The 17,904-nt window shown below is 39.7% G+C and overlaps 1 protein-coding gene across 1 annotated transcript in view; it reads right to left on the reverse strand.

Annotated features, from left to right (window-relative positions):
- ATP10A (ATPase phospholipid transporting 10A (putative)) overlaps positions 1-17,904 on the reverse strand; it is a 110,640-nt gene that overhangs the window by 60,072 nt on the left and 32,664 nt on the right. The window contains exon 2 of the mRNA XM_058828620.1: positions 7,143-7,347. Coding sequence (XP_058684603.1) covers positions 7,143-7,347 — 205 coding nt within the window. The remainder of the gene's footprint in view (positions 1-7,142; positions 7,348-17,904) is intronic.

Consider the following 17,904-nt stretch of genomic DNA (forward strand, 5'->3'; position numbering starts at 1 on the left):
CAAACTTGTGGCCTGGACACCTGCACAATGGAAACTAGAAGGAGATGATAACCATGCCCAAAGCTGACCAAGGAGGAAGCGAACCATCATTCTTGAGTTTTTTTTATTTCCCCATACCTCCCAGTGTGGGACTGCTGACTAAGTGGCATGGTTAGGTGTGGAGTGACAAATTGTTCTCAACCTTCCTTTAGCACGTTTAGCTCAGACAGAATTTGCCACAGCACCGACTTGGGTCATTCTCTGCATGCATCTGTTATATGTTTGTTTCTCTGTTAGAGAGACAGCAGTTGCTTCCTCTTTAACTAGACATGTCCACAGTTTCCACATAAGTCATCTCTGAACAAGATACTATCCAAAAACAGACACAACAATAAAGGTGTAGAGATTTTCATAACAATCCGCCCCGTCAAAGAAACCTACTGAATGTTCTAGGCATTACCTCAGACAAAAGTCCTTCACAGGGTGTGACATGCTTGCATTTTGCACTGACAAACATAAGACTTTTTTCTCTAAAATCTTCAGCTAAACTGTAAAACTAAAAAACAATAGGTTTTAATTTAATATTCTGGTAGTGCATAGCGAAAACTGTTGTTTACTTTTGCTTGTTTGGTTAATTTTTTTAAACTTTATTTTCACTTGGGAAAATTAATTTTGGCAACACCTGTGGGACGGAGCACTAATCTGATGTTTTAACATGTGCATATCTGGAATTTTCAAGCCAATTTTCACAAACTTCTGAACCTTCTCAAAATACTGCAAAAAAGAAATGCAGAAGGGATAACCCCCAAAAGATGCTAGAGAGGCAGTTTCTCTCACTGTGGCCTGATTCTACCTTATCGAAGTACTCACAGTCAAAACAAAACTGAGTCAAATAACTGTGAGTGTGCTGAATAATTCCCATCTACTTGATTATAATGGTGTACTATTCCTACTAATTGCAGGTGGATGATTGCCTGACTACTAGTAAGACAAGAAACAACAGGGAGAATATGGCTATACCTCTCTTGTCTTGCTTTAGAAGACCCATTCAGACTCTTTGAGGTAAGAAGCTCATATCAACAGGTAAGTTGAAAACCAGTCTGCCTAGAAGTTGAGCTGGTTTAACTTCACCTCTTCTCTCAAGCTGGGCTAGTTTAGACAATGCAGATTGATGCATAAGAAATCTTAGCTCAGTTTTGGCTAAACTAACATTTGAAAACTGCTTTATTTTCTCTTTATTTTTTTTCTTTTTTAATTTTTTTTTGAGTGAGTAAAAACTGTATTCAAAAGCAACATCTACACTGAGATACCAAGGCTTCTCTGTGAGTTGTTTACACTCAATCAGCATGAGCTGTCCTTGCCAAAGTATCTCATACACAGAGCAGCCTGGAGCCACCAAGTCAGGCTTATAGTGCAGCCCTTCTAGAAAACAATCTTCTCTTCTGGGCCAGCTTCTGCCTGGGACTCACAGGGGAAAATATAAATGGTATAAATGACTTAATGCTTGGAACAGGGAGCGGTGGGACTGTTTCTCTAAGTCCAGCTGTACCCAATGTATTTCAGTGCAGGACAGTGCAGGACCAGGAAGGGCTGGAATGAAAGCTGTATGTGTCAATTTAGCATAACTTCCTGGCTGGGACTGAAGAAAAAATATGCCTGCATTAAGCATAAGCTCTGCATTTATACATATTCCACAAGTGCTCACAAACTGACTTGTGAGGAAATCAGATTCATCAGTTAATTTGGTGCTAGTCTGCATGCAAATGAACCTCCCAAACAGGCAGACACCAAATTCAGACCTGCTTTTCAGATGAAATAAATAAGCAGTCACAAAGTAATTTGCCAGGCTTATCTAAACCTGTTTAATCATGCTAGTAATAAGTTTGTTTTGAATGAAGTTCTACTCTTAGGAGAAAATGAGAAAGAAAAAATGCATCTCCTACCCCCACCAGCCCCCACAGGGATACATGCACCTTCTCACAGGGGATGGCAGCTGCTACATTTAGCTTAGCTTTCAGCTGAACTGACTCTTTCCACATAAACATCCAGGACGGGGGCAGTGGTTAATAAAGCATAAGCTGCTCCAGAATCCACAGTGAGTCTTTGTGGATTTTGTTAAAAGGCATACTGAGTGAAAACAGTGGAGCATGGAAACGTAAATGTTTTTCCTGAGTCTAGATTCATACTATCAAAATATCCTAAATCAAGTTTATGAAATCTGAAAGGGAGTTTTGAGCTCTTGCAGCCCGAGCTGTATCTGCTTGTTCACTCTCTGAAGAGCGGCTGACATGACGTCTCAGATGGATGGAAAACATTCCATAAGCAACTGCAGAGGGTGTGGTGGCACAGCAGCTTGCAGAGTAGCACAGAAAACACATTGATTCCTCCTGCCTACTGTGTCTCCTATTAGATCCAGTGCACCAGAAATGGCTGCTGTGACCTGGCAGCAGTGAGGGTGGGCTTGAAACTAGAAGGAAATGGGCAGAATACCTATGAAGAGTTGGTTTGGTTTGCTGTTTTTGTTTTTTTTTTTTCCCAAGAGATGTTTACTGGTCCCAACTAACACTGTTGGACCAGAAACAGTGGGATTTAGCACAGTGCTTTCTCCTAGCTGCACTTGCCAGCGAGTCATGCTGCACACATGAACCTGATCTGTATTTCAGGGTAAAAACAGTCCACTATACTGTTCGTTTTAAAGACACAGCAAGCAGAAGTATGTTTCTGGCTATTTTAAACAGTTCTAACACGTCCTGTTGCTGTAGTAGCAGAATAACAAGAACACAGTATTTAAAGTCTTGGAGGAAAAAATGTCAAGGTCTTTGTAAAATCTCCTGTTTTCTGTTTTGTTTTTTTTTTAAACTACTCACTGAATAATTTTCTTTTTTCTTGACTATTCTGAGTCTACAACAACAAGGTATAATTCAAACTGTTATCTTCAGACATGGAAGCCAGAGGAATGGATCAGTGACTCTTCTCACAGCTTGTGCATTGATAAGGTGTAGAATCACGTACACAAAGTGCAGGTTTATGTCTGACAAATCGCGTTCATTAACAAACATGCAAAGCTAACGAGCAGTATGTTCCCAGTCTACTATAAATTACTCAGACAATTCAAAGCAGCACTAAAATAAGCAGCATTTATGGTCACTAGCACTATAAAGGAAAACAGTTTCCTGGAATTCACAAGTGGAGAGATGCAATCCAAGCCCACAAATGCTGATCCTGGACCTTCTGAGCATATGTTCAGAGTAAAATAATGCCTGCAAAGCACTGGAGACAAGGATACAGAACAGCTTCTATAATTTCTTATTGCTTCTTCAAGAGGCTAAAAAGGTATCAGAATGCTGTTTTTCTGAACAAAGGTTTGGAAGAGGAAGACTGTAAGGCCTTTTCCTCTCTGAGACTACGGCCTTATATGCTGTTACTGCTGAAAAGAAATACACAAAGGTCCTTCAGAGGATGCTGGAGGAACAGTGGCCTTTCCAGAAGACAGCTGTACCCAACAAAACAGTGCTGGCCTTGCTGGCCTTTGGAGAAAATGTAGTGGCTGCAAGAGGACTGCCCAGTGCACACGTCACTTCAGTGACCCCAAATTGGCAACTCTGAGAGCTCAGCACAGACCTGCGGGGCTGTAAATTGTGTGGGTGCACACAGGGCAGGAACAGAATCAAGAAAGCATAACAGTAGCTTAAGACAACAGTTCCTGCTGCCACCCCCACTCCATTCCCATGCCCAGCTGAGTGACAGGTATAGAAATAGCTATCCTTCTTTGACCTGCCTCACAGGCATGTGCTCCAAAGTTATCAGTTATCTCATATATGAAGCAAGCCAACCTTTGTAAAAGTTTCTTTTAAAAACTTGAGATACTGATACAGAGACATTATTCGAAGACAGCTGTTAACAGCTGATACTTTGAAAAGAAGCTTCCAAAAAATCTGTTTTTTGTCCTGTGATAAGCCACATGACGAGGCACGTCATTCTGTAAAGGAGGGGGGGGAAAGTGTTTAGCAGTGTGGGAAAGAGAGGGTCAGGACTACATAATTTATTTGTTTGTTTTCCTTCTTGAACAACAGGGCTGCAGAATGACACAGAACCGAACAGCTATAAACATAACTGAGACTTGTTCTCCTGAGCAGAGTGTCAACATAAAAATATAAAAGCATTCTCAGACAATGCATGAACAGGTTGGGATGCAGGTCTTGTAAGAGACTTGGGAATAAGCTTCTTTGAGGCTTGGCAAAAGGAGGGTTAGCACTAGGTGCAAGAAAATTTTGGTTATCTGAAGTATTTTATGGGATCTAACAATAGATTCTCTCCAGTTGTGGCAACTTAAGATATATCCATATAGGAACTGATTAACATATATCCGTATATGAACTGAACTTCAGTCCAACAGACAGGCATCACCTTCTTATTCCATGCTACCAGGCTGTGGTACTACTATTCATCCAACATTTTCCAAGCACCTCCCTCTATCCTGCTGCTGAGTGCCTCTCAGCAAGGCAATACCTTCAAGAATCAGTAAGAGCCTATCCCTGCTAGTATGAAGTGTGAAAGCTAATGCTGCTGCATGAATTGACAGTATGCTTAGAGAGCTTTTGGCCAGGATTTTAATGAGGATGGCAAGTATTCTCCTGGATAACGTATGGGGTGCTGTTACAGAGAGGTTCTGCGATGCTGCAGCTGCTGAAGACTTCTTACTTGCAAGTGTGCACTTTGCCTACAACTTAGTTGATGTTGGAACCCAGGCTTGGATATTTCCTGCTTTCTCAGCTATTTTAAGAGAGAGGAGGTAATCACATGTGGTTTTCTTACAAGTTCTCTTTCAATACTTGACTCCTTGAGGACCAGTCCTGTTTTCATTGGAATGAATGAGCTTTTTGTCACTGACCTCCGTTTAACCCCTGACAATTTACTATGGACCTCACAGCTATTGTAGCTTGGCACCTTGTGATCTGAAATTTATTTTAAAAAAAAATATTTATCCACATTTTTCTGAGCACACTTATGAGATAGGAAAGTTCTGTAATCATCTTATGATACAGAGAACTAAGATATGGAAATCCAAAGTATGCTAGGTGTCTACAAAGCTGACGGCAAGTATCTACATGATATCTGATTTCCTCAGTAAAGCAGGGCATGCTGAGTTAGCCATACTGCATATACTGTGATGTGCTTGGCTATAATAGAGCTAGCTATGCTTCCCTAGGCAGGAACCATTTCCTCAGCCTTCTTCCTCAATGAGGCCAAATTCAGTCTTTGATAATCTTTAACTGCTTTGAGGAGGAAATGGCACTGCCACTCACTTTTACACAACAGTCTAAAGGTTACAGGTCTTGCCAAACTGTACAAATGCCAGAGGTGAAGTCTTCAGCTGCTTGGTCTGGATCAGCAATTTAAACCTCCTTGAGTATGCCAAACAAAGTGTTGCTGGGGTACTCCCTCCTGGTTTTCCTGCTGTGTTAATGCATGCACGGGATCACTGTTTGAAGACACAGAAGTGACTCGGCAACTGATGGGCTAAGGCACAAATCTAGGTGCCACAGCTCACAGGAGCAGGGCAGTCTGTAGGGCTGGCAGGTGTCCTCTCAGCCTGACACCTTCCAGGAATGCTGAATCACTACCCAGTTGCCAGGGAGCTGGGGATCCCAAGACAGTATAAGGGACTCCTTTGGGTAGCAAGGGTCTTGAAAGCCAGTTTTCTGATAATTTGTAGTTGGACATATCAATTCCTTTCACCATGTTTACCAGCACCTAATGATATGTGTCCAGTTGTCTCTGACCACAGAAATCCAACCATCTGCTGTGGATGAGTGGAGGACATGGTGCCTTTTGAGACAGAGCTGGAATGTGCCCTTAGCTTATAACTGTGCCTAGAAATGCAAAAAACACATCAATGTTCGGTTACCTAAATGAAATCTACAGTTCTCGTCCTACATAATGCACCTGAAGTCATGTAAGAAGTCTGTGTTGGCAGAAAACTGTGATACATCATCTGAGCACCTCCCTGAAGCTCTATCCACTGGGAGAGATTTCCTCTCAGCAGGAACAGGATGGGAGGCTTGTGCAGCAATTCAATGAACTTTGAAACAATAAGAGTTTTTGAAACATTTGTCCTGTAGCCGATTGTGCTTGTTGCCATGGTGGTAGGTGCCATATCATGTCTAAATTCTGTGTGGAAATCACTGATCATTAAACAAGTCCTTGTCTCACATTTTTACAAGCTATTTAGAGAAAAGGTCTACCTACCATAAACAATTATTTGGAAGGCACATTGACTTTTATCCTGTTGTTTGGATAATAACTTCATTGATCCTGATCTTTCTCAATACAACCACAGGCTTCTGCAGTTATCTTTGATGACAGTAGTAAGGACAACAGCGCCCATTGTTTGCAAAATCCCTCAAATTAGAAGTGCTACTAGGAGAACTGATGCAGTTGAGTTCTAAAAAATAATTTATTTTTTTTCCTGACAAATACAGGAAGTTGGAATTAGCTGGCAAGAGAGATGGGAGAGGAGGGCATACAAATAAATACTATTTCAATAAGATCATTAAAACAAGTAAAACTTCAGGTAGTTTCCTCTAATTCTGCTGACAGTAACTGATCTGGATTATGTTTTGTTTCAAAATAGTGCTGCTGGAGAGAGATAAGCACAGTGAGAGAGCAGTAATACAGTTTTTGAGCACAGATACCCCCAGAACAAATGTTCGCTGTCCCTTTAAATCTTACAAGCTTGAATGTTCCAAGTGCTGGGGGGATATTCTGCAACACAGAGTTTGAGGCAGATTTCTAATTGAAACTGATCTGGTTTGCAGGCAAGAAAAGTACATGTTTATATTTGAGTATCTTCTTGGCCAGTTAAAATGTGTTTTCAAGAATCAAGCTACAATAGAAGCCATTAAAATCCTCCAACATTTTCCAACCACACACAATTGCCCCGAATAATTCCTATTCAGATTCAGGGAAAAATGATGGTAAAACTTCTGATACTACTATGAGGTCAGTTGTTGGCAAGTGCTAGCATTTTAATGACAACCATAACAATAGTTCATTAGCACTGTTAGATCAAGCAGATTTAGCTTGTGTGGAGTGTACTGGTAACCAGCTACTTACTCAAATGGAATACTTATCTTAAATGAGAGTTAGGAATGGAGACTTACCAGTTCTAAGAACCTCCTCACGACCTGTCTTTGTTTTAAGTTAGTTTCACCATCCAGGTTGGCTGTTTCTATGTGGCACAACCCATCGGGATCACTTGAGGAGAGCAGCAATATGTCAGCAGGTATAATTTCATTACAGCGAAGCTGCACAAAGTCTCCGACTTTCACTTCTTTCCAGTATCTGCTTATATATTTCTTCTCATTTCTGAAAACAAACAAACAAACAAAAAAACCACAAGACTTTTAATAAAAAAAATTGCACAGACTGAGATGCTTCTGATAAATCTGGTTTGATTTGTAACAGGAATACCTGTTACAGGAGTGTCTTTGGAAGGCCCTCAGGAACTCTTGAGTTACTCTGGAAAAAATCAGCGCAGGTTGCCAAGATGCCATTTCCCAGTGACTCAGAACCTGGTCTGAGTTACCAAGACCCACTTTTAAGATCCAGAGGGAAACATGTTGTTGTCAGGCTTGACTAAGCAGGGCAAACAGGAGCTTCACACATTCTCCTTTCTCTCCCTCCATGCTCTAAGTCACATATGATCCCAAGAAGGAAAGAGGGCCAGTGCCCATACTGTGTGAAAAGGAATCATTTAAAGGGGAAGAGAAAAAATGAGAACAAGTCTGGATGCAGGACAACTGCTTGGAATGGCTCCTGAATGTTCTCCCTCATGTGCCACCCTCTGATGCACCCTCACATAGCTTCCCCTTGTTCCTTTTTTCCAACATGGACAAACTCTGTATACTGCTTCCCATCATAGCTGGACAAAGATCCCTAACTGAGAGGAATTTTCACCATTCATCACTAAACCTAGAACTACAAGGACATGTTGTGTGATAAAATGCAATCCTATCTACTCTACTGGGAAAGAACACTCTAATTTAAGTATTTCTACTCTATTCCTTCTAGCCAGAGTACTGTCTGTTATATAGCTGATTCCTGCTTAGTTACCCTGAACCTTTCATTTTGGAGTACAAGCACTAAGCCTTGCTAGTTTTAAAGGTCATGCGAGTTTGCTACTTTTTTAGTTTTTAACTTTTTCTTGAGAGAAAGAGGAAAAAGGAACAGGTGACTGCTTAATTAATTTTAGCTAAAATTTCAGATTTTAGTTTTACAGCAGGCACAGACTCATGTGCTTTCTTGGCATTTGTGGAAAGTGATTTATTCTGTTATGATTTTGAAAGAAATCAGTTTCAAAACAGCCCCAGTATTGACTTGTTAAAATACCTCCTGAAAATGGGAAGCTAATATGCTGACACTTTTCTAAGCCATTAGAAGGCCTTCTGCTGTGTAAGGTCTGAGACAACTGTCAATGCTGGCACTGTCACCAAAGACTGTCTCTTGGGATAGCACTTTAACTGGCAAAATGGGATTCTGATGAGGGGTGAGGAGAGGTGGCAGTGGCCTTTATATGTTGTTTAAAGCATATTATTTTAAAAAACATCACTTTCAGCAGTAATGTGAATAGATTTGTAACAAAGTGGAATCAGGGAAGTCCTGACAATGTTGTTACTTTGGAGTTACTGATAGTTATGCCTTCACTGGTGTTAGAGGAATTAGTAACTGAATTGGCTTTTTTTCATGTATTTAGCCCAAATCCTGAACAATAAAGGATTAAGTATCAGATCAGGTTTTATCTCCCAGAATTTCTTCATTGTCTTTTCATAACATCCAGTTTATAAGGGGAAGAATGAAAATTATGGCTGTGACTTCCATTTTGATAAAACCTGAAAAGGATTAGTACGAACCAAGTGTAAAACATGATAATCTAACAAAGGTAGGTAGTACACCTACTAGGTGCTGAAATTACACATTTTCTTCATAATCAGGCTGAAACAAACATTTAACTTTCTCTGCTAATGAGTATGAATTGCTTTGAAACCCAGTGTGCTATAATACAGTACAAAGTACTGCACTGCAGATCTGAAGGGTTTGTTGGCTCTGCAATCTGTAACTCCAAATCCCTTTACATGTGTCTGTTGTTCTTCATCCTTTTTAATTTAACTGTGAAACTGGGTGATGTACAAATGCATGTACAAGGAACAGCAGTACAAAAGCATGATCAGGATAAAAATAGCAAGTAGTCCCATACTGTGCTATAAGCACTACTATTTTTTATTTAATTTCTATTGTTTGAAAAGCATTGCTATTTTAGCATTTCCTCATCCCTCACATGCTTAGCAACTGCCACAACTATATACACGGTGGCAGGAAGGGTGTATATTAAGCAACACAAGGCCAAATGGCTCTGCTGGAATAAATGAAGTTGTTCAGCCTGGAAAAGAGAATGCTGCAGGGAGCACCTTATTGTGCTTTCCATATGTAAAAGAGACTTGTAAAAAAGGCAATTATTACCAGTGCCAATAGCCACAGGGCAAGGGGTAATGGTTTTAAACTGAAAAAGGATAGGCTTCGATGAAACATAAGATGATGATAACATTTCTTATGGTGAGGCTGCTGAGACACTGGAACAGGTTTCCCGGTGAAGCTGCGGATGCACCATCCCTGGAAGTGTTCAAAATGGGCCTTTGAACAACCTGATACATTGAATATCCCTGCCCCTGGCAGGAGTATTGGACTAAGCGATTTTTAAAGGTCCTTGCTGAGCCAAACCATTCTATGATTCAATAAATCTATGAATGTAAGACCTCTTGGACATGCACCAGGGCCCCAGGGCACAACCCCCTTCATTAGGCACACGGGAACAATTTGGCCCCATATTCCACTCGATCAGCTCTTTGCTAACAAGGGTCAATAGTGGATGGAAAATTACTGTCTTCATGGAAAATTACTTCCTAATCCTCTTTAGACTGGGTTGCTCTGTGTCCTCTAGCAGAGCTCTGAACTGAGACTTGTCTCACTGCAGCCACTAAGTGGTCACTGCAAGCCTTCTCTGCAGAGTATGGCGTGACACCGTCTTCACATGGGGTAATTCAGAAACTATCTGGACATGAATACATCAGGCCCTATGAAGCTTTCCTTAACCATGCTCAGCCTAGTCCTCTGAACATGCAGGTTAGCTCACCTCAAGACAGCCATCATATTCTACATCCAGTACAAACACACCAAGTGACCCCATTGATGAAGTTTACCTTTTTCCATTGGTTGTGCAGAGACAGGACTTTGTTGTCCAAGTTTTCTATTACCTACTAAATGTTTATTCTTGCTGTTATATTGTGCCAGTAAAATTATATAATATAGAGAGTTAGAAAAGTCAGATTTTCTGTAAGAGAAGGAGCCCAAAATGATGGCAGTCCTCTGCAGCCTCAGTACAGGGCTTCTGTGATGGTGCATTCCTTCCTGGGGTCTGCTATACCTCCTCAATCCTGGTGTACAATTTCAATAATTCTCATTAGGCCTTGGCTTTTGTGTAGTGAGTTGGGTGGTCAAATGTCCCTTGAGCATACCAGGAACCCTTGCATGGGTAAGGCAGAGTGGCACTGTTCATTTCAGGGACATGTGCTCTCTGACCAAGGAGGACAATGAGAAATAATCAGTCATCTCTTAATAGCCTTCAAACATTACCCACCTGAATCATAACCCCAGTGAAACTGGGCTTTTAAATAATTTCAGTAATTATCAACCTGGGTTAGAGTCAGGATGGAAATGGACTAATGAAGAACATGCCAGTCATCTTGTGACCCTGTAAACAGTGGCTCTAATTGAGGCCCTTTGAGTTCTATCAGACCACGGCAGGCTGTACCAGCATGGCCCTCAGACTGGGATGCCACTCAGAGCTTGCAATCTGTCAAGCTGCAGTACTCAGAGGACTGTCACCAAAAGCTGATGAGTTGGCTGTGGCTGACACCCCCAGTCCTTGATAGTCAAGCCTCTCCCATTGAGAAATGCCAAGACATTCAATGTAATTTACTGAGACTCCAGTGAAACAAAGTGGAACTTCTAACAAGTACCTCTGTGCATATATATAAATATACACACACACATATTTGTGTTGGTGTGTATGCACGCGTGAATTGATTTAAACACCCTACAGATAACTGAATCACTATTTTGATTAAGGTTAATCCTATTTAATCACTTTGTAAATATTAAATTAATCAATTACGGAGTGCTGCTAAATCCTTCAGACATAAACCATTGCCCAGGTTTGAGGCTAAGATTGGACTCAGCCACACCTAAGCTGCATCTGAAGTTTAGAAAGCAAGGGAGTCCATTCTGAATCTTCTGACCTAACAGCAGGATTTCCTTATTAAATCCTTTAGATATCCCATTGATGAAGACAGATGACACTTTGATTGAGTTGCAGTTAGGTTCCATCAGAAGTTTAGAAAGCAAGGGGGTCCACTCTAACTCATGACTCAATGGGGAAGTCTCCCTTGCCCTATGCACTCTTATCCTGGCCCTGGTGTAAGTCATGCAATATTCATTATAATTCTAGTTTCCCTGTGTGCTTCATCTCTGTATTAACAGAGTGAACCTCGCCATCAAACTCTTTTAAGTCATGCTTTCACAAATTTATATTAAAATCTGCTTTTGGTAATACCTTTGATTGCTACTCTTAAAGTGGCCTAAACCACTAATTTTGAGGCAGCTGCAAGCAGTATTTGCAAGGGACTTGTTAACAAAAGCTTTTGGCAAGTTTACTTAAACATCATCAAACCTCCTGGAATATTTTGCTGAAAGGCTCAAAGAATTTTGGCAGGAATACAGGAATCATTTCTGGCAGGAAAGATGAGGCAGCATCTCAGTGAGTCCAGTCCCCTACAATGGTCACAGGAAACTGACATGGATATCTAGCCCAGAAGGTGACACCCCACAACTCTAGTTCTACTTGCCCTCACTTATCATGAGCCTGATGATACATTTTATTACCTACAATATACTTAAGGCTGATGCTACAAGAAATGAATGCTGCAAACCATGATGAACCACAGGAAGAGGTCAGAGATACTAAATCTTTCGAGCTTGGAGAGTTAGATAAAAGTCCTACAAATCAATATGCTGCCATGAACTAATGCCATTCTGCAGAAGGAATAAATATTGTTGTTATTCTCCAGTTAAATCACAACGATGAACTATTAATTTCAGACATCCATGCCCAGCTACTATAATGTGTTCTGTTGAGCTCAAGTACTAAAAATGTGCATCCTCCTGCACATAACCTAATCTTTATCAATACACTTGCATGCAAAGAATTGTCAGCTGTGGTTTAAACCCACAGTCATGTAAATCTTCATGCTTGTCTCTGCCATAATTCGAAGTAGAACTTTCCAGTGCTTTCACTTTTCTGAGCATATTGTTACAGGTAAACATTGACAGAAATCTAAAACTGAATAGCTGAAAAGTCAGCTGATACAGCTGCACTGACATCAACACTTTTGTTAGCCGACTGCAAATGTGGCCCTGGCAGGAGTCAAATTGCAATGATAAAGTGCCATTATCCTTGCATATCCGCTTTTGAATATACACACAAAAAGTCTGAAACATCCTTTCAAGTGTATGAACACAGAGAAAAATACTTTCTTTGCTATTAAAAGTTGGTATGAGTCAACCATTAGTCTATTGTATATACTTGGCCAATGCTGTTTTGAAGAAGAGCCTGAAGGTGAGTGCCAAATTTGAGATTGACTTTGGTTAGCAGCAAAAACTGAACAAACCAAAACTATCGATGTTTTTAAAAAAAATGTCAGTTTCTGATTTAGAAACACAGAAACTCATAAATGACTTTTTTTTTTATATTATGCTTTTTCTTCTTGTCTCCTTTGCAACATGAGCTGATAAAGATAATGCTCATAATTTTTCTTTCTGGACATGTAGACACCACTTGATATCTACAAAAGACTGAAATTTTCAAACTATCTCCATTCAGAAATTACAAAAATGATAGTTTACTACTTTTGAATGTATTTTTACATTTTTGACATAATAAGGAATTATTGAAAATTATTTAAGATAACATATATATAGGTATATAATAATAAGATAAAATATGTCTTGCGTCTTCTCTAGAATTTCTTTTTTTAAGTTTGGGAAAATTATCATAAACAATACTAGGCAAAGAAATATGAAAGTCACGCAGCTGTAATCTGTTCCACTTGTGTAAGGTCTGCATACTAGAAATTTTATACATTAAATTGAGAGGATGGGGACTACAAGCTAATAATTTCTTACTTCCTGTACTTTTCCATTGACAAAAAAATTACAGTTAATTAGTGGGAATGGCTGATAAAGATTTGCTCCATCAGACTGAGTGGCTGGGGTGCCCCGTGCTTCTGTGTAGAGCTTCCCTAGCCTAGTCTCTGCACAGGCTCCTACATTTACCTAAGTAGGGCTTGTAAAACACAGGTTCCAGAAGATTGGAAGATGTTCTCTTGCACTTTTTGGGGTGTTCGGCCTGTTTGACCTGGTTTATAGAGCATACCCTTTCCTACATACATTCCAGCTGCAACCCAGAGGTTTTCAAGCCTCTAAAAACATCCAGATAAAATGTCGTTTCCCAGTCCAAGCCCATCCGCTGACCTGCTTTTGAAGTAACAATTGTCTTTACTTCAAAAGAAATCTGTCTCCTTTGCCTTCCCTGCCAGCTGAGGTTGGCCAGTAGGATTTTAAAGAAACAGCAAGAAACTAAGTCTGTGGAAGAGGAAAAGCCCTCCACAAAAGACAGTCAAAGAGCTGTTGTGCTTGTACAGAGCATACTTTGTATCTGTTCTTGATGTCAGCCAGGTCCTTCCTTTTCATCTCAGGAGGTAGAAATAGATTGGGGTAGCACAAAAGAATGATTCAGGTACATCTCTGCTCCCAGTGATTTAAAATATGTTCCGATCAATTGCCTACAAGTGCTGCAACCAATCTTCTGGTCAGGTATGATCTAACTAAAAAAACTTGGGAGCTAATTAGCAGGGCCCAAACAGAGCAGCAACTTCTGAAGGAGAACCTCAAACTAATGCAAACACAGAAGTGTCACATCAGGCCAGACTATCTTTAGGGAGGCTCCAGCATCTAACTGTTTCTCATTAGGTCTTTATGCTCATACAGTTTTCCTAAATCATCTGTTCTTTCTCTTGGCTGGTCTGGAGCCTTCACCTCAGTCTCCTACCACTCCTCTCAAGACTTGTTGGTGTGGAGAGGGTTCCCACTAAGGAACACTGTTAACTAAGGAACTGTGAACACTTCAGTAGCAAGCAGAGATGTTACAAAATTCATCACAAGGTACAAAATAAGAGCTGGTGGACAGCACTGAAATACATGAACAAAACTGCTGTGTTATAACCAGTATCAATTATGATTTGAAAACTATGAGTGTGGTAGATCACAGAGTTTAAAAACAAGAGCTATCTGTGAGACCAAGGCATACATTGAACAAAGTCTGAACATGTCAAGTATCTATGGAAACATGTTGAGAACCATTTGGGTACAATTACAATGTTACGGCAAAATGAAGGAAAAACATGTAGAGTAAATTAATGCCAAAGGAGGTTACATAATGCCCAGAATATGTCTCCATTCCACCACAAATGATAACATCTGTTTCTATGAAAATAAATCACAAAGAGACTCTGAATCTGATACTCATCAGACTAAACAGATTAGTAGAGTGTGTTTTTGAGAAACATTGAAGAGAATGAAATCTCCCCATAACTGAAGTTTCTAAATAGACTCTATAATCTACACCTTATTTTAGGGGCATTATTTTAATGCACTTCAAATATCCTTTTTTTTTCTTTTTTTGTAGTATTAGCATGTGCAAATTTATGTTACAGTTGCTAGAAGAAAATCTGCATATATAGTGATGATGAGGCATAAAGGTGCCTTTTATCAAATTCATACTTTCTGAAAACTGCTAATTTTTCCACTAATAGTGAAACGATTCCAGCTTATAATGTAGAAGTAGTAATTTGACTTCTCTTGGCAGTGTTATCTCCATTATACCTCATGTTGAAAGAAACCTCACTATTGTTAAATATAATGAAACATTTACTACCCGGAATAAATGATTTTTCAGCCAAGAAACTTGTTGTGATAACAACATGAAACACAAAAGCAGAACATGTAATGAAACATTATACAAACTGAAGAAAGGAAAAGCTGTCTTCTAGAACTTGATTTTAAAACAAGACTGTTCCAGAGAGACATCTAGTATCTAGGGTTTCTGTACGTGGTATGATTCTCAACCTCTTATGTTTGCTGCCAAAAATGCAAAAAAAGTCCTATCACTCTTCCTGCAAACACATACATTGGGAGAGAAGAATATCAGTTGCTTTATATATAGCAGGACAGATAGATAATTTAGTATTGAGGTTTTCTAAATGGTATCACACAAGGAGGTGGAAGAACAGCCTGGATGCAACCTGGCTCATAGCCAGATAACATTCTCATCCTGATTTTCAGAGCCGTCACAGATAATTAACATTGAATATTTCCATTAAAGTGCTACTCCAAGCCACTGCAAAAAGATTCATCCCAGCTCAGTGCTCTGAAAACACAGAAGAAATAATGCCCTGCTGAAGGGAAGCCACTGAAATAGCAGATACCTAATGACACAAACCTCCTGAATCTGTGCCTGAAGCCTAAACAATTGAAGAAAAAGCAGCAACTCTTCCTAGGGGGAACTTAGGGGCCAAACTTTGGTAAGCCATGAGCTCCATGTAGGAGCTTTCCAGGGTCCTTGTCCTCTAAATCAATAATTAGTGGCTTGAGGAGACTGAGGAATACTTTCTGAGTGCCTAAAATTCAGGTGCAAGATAGCTAAACAAATCTGGCGGACTAAATCCTCCTTTTGGTACTCTCCCACTACATTTAAGGCAATACAATCAGATGACCATTCCAAGGGAGCTCTTCATATCTTAAAGGTACATATTAAAAGGTAAATTAAGCATGTCTCTGCACAGTTACTGAGGAAAATCCCATTCTTTAAGAGTTAAGTCACTTCAGTGGAAATTTTATTCCTCATTCCTCTTGTTCTGCACATCTGCCTCATTTGATTTCAGGACAACTTGACCCAGGACATAAAAAAAGCATTAATATACTCACTATGTAAACACAAAAAGCCATTTGTAAAGAGATTCTAAAGACAAGTACTTCTTAAGAAGTGCAACTGTTTGTATTTGAAAAAATATTCCAGTTCTTTTAAATAAACATATAAAAACTGAAAGAATTTTTATCAATTCTAATTACATGCACATGATGGAGTTGTTCACTGATACTCAGCTGGGGAGACTATGTAACTGCCATACATCTCCTTTAAAACTCTAAAGGCCACACTTTACCTAATCACTACAATAAAGCTCTAAAGAAGTTAATGCAGTTTGGCTATTCAGTGTTAACAAGAACATTAATAATTCATCATTTTCACATTTAACAGGCAAACCCAAGATCTCAGACTCTATGTAAGTGTTCAACCTTCTCCAGGTCCTCCTAAAACTATTAAGTCCTAAATCTTCCTACTAGTTCTGTTCTTGTCTGGGCAACATCCATCCATGACATCCATCTCATTTGGATGTTCTCATCTGTTTTCATCTGGACAATCTAAAGTACAGGCTGAGGGCAGGAAAAATACTGACTACCAGCTGAGATCTCAGTGGGTTCCAGGGTGCAATGCTTACATTCAGAACAACTGACATTATGTTTTCCATATTGTTGCCTCCTCTGACAGCAATTCCAGAAATTAGCTTTAGCCTACACACCAGACTTCGCAATTGTAGTGCCACACAAAAGTAAACTGCTTAAAGAACTGGTATTGATAAATTAAAAAAAAAATTAAAAAAAGTAAAAAGAGAGAGAGAGAAACAAAATAACTCTTGGCTGTAATATTATTAGAAGAATCTTGCAGAAGAAAAATTCGGGACATTATTATATATTTGCAGAACAGCTTTTTCTGCTATGATGTGAGACTCATAGAAGAAAGGTGCAAGACTGTGTAACATGTGGGTTACTGATTTTCAAGAATATTAGAAGCATGTATTGGTGCACTAATTTCTCAATTCACATGAATTATATTTAACTGCAGAGTTACTAAGGAATTCTTTCCCCCATCTGATGAGGATGTACATTCAATGGAGACTGAATAAACAGGAAAACCTCAAACTCAGGCAAACTTACCAAGGTGTATAAAGTGGGATTCAAGGCGCTATCCTGTGTAAAATTGTGGTCTATATCAACATCCATTCAGTTAGAAGCCTGCACCAAACACCTCCAGTAGGTACAACAAAGGGGGAAGTTTAACCTGGCAGTTGTAGATGCCTACTGGCTATAAGGCAAAGCAAACCAGGACACTTCTGTGTGCTTCTAATGGTGACAAAAGAAAGGTGTGGCAGGATTTGTAGGCAAAAGCTGACTTGCCTTGAATGCCAACTTGCAAATGGAAGAGGCACCAGAATAGTCAGAAGTCAGCAGAAATATGCAGATAATAGAATCTGGCAAACTTTTGTTGATTAGATGCTGCATATTGCTTTCAGAGCTCTGGCACACGTATGACTGGCTGTCCTGCACCCTGAGATGAATTCCCCATGGGGTGAGGAAAGACTAGTGAGCCACTGCTCTTGCCCCATCATACTAATGTCCTCCTAACTGGCTAAAGTTCTGCAGAAAAGAGGGCAGTAATTCTGTGGTAACTGAGTTCTCAGAAGTCTCTTCCTAATCTGGAGGAACAGAACAGATGGCTAAGGACTTGAATTATGAGCATAAAGATCTTTCTTTTAAAGCTTTTTTTTTTTTTTTTTTTTTAATTTACTATTATTATCTATTCTTTGTTGCTATTTTTCCATGCAGTTTCTTACACGTAATAGCTATGAGATTTCTCAG

This window comes from Poecile atricapillus, chromosome 1 (assembly GCF_030490865.1).
Source record: "Poecile atricapillus isolate bPoeAtr1 chromosome 1, bPoeAtr1.hap1, whole genome shotgun sequence".
Lineage (NCBI taxonomy): Eukaryota > Metazoa > Chordata > Aves > Passeriformes > Paridae > Poecile > Poecile atricapillus.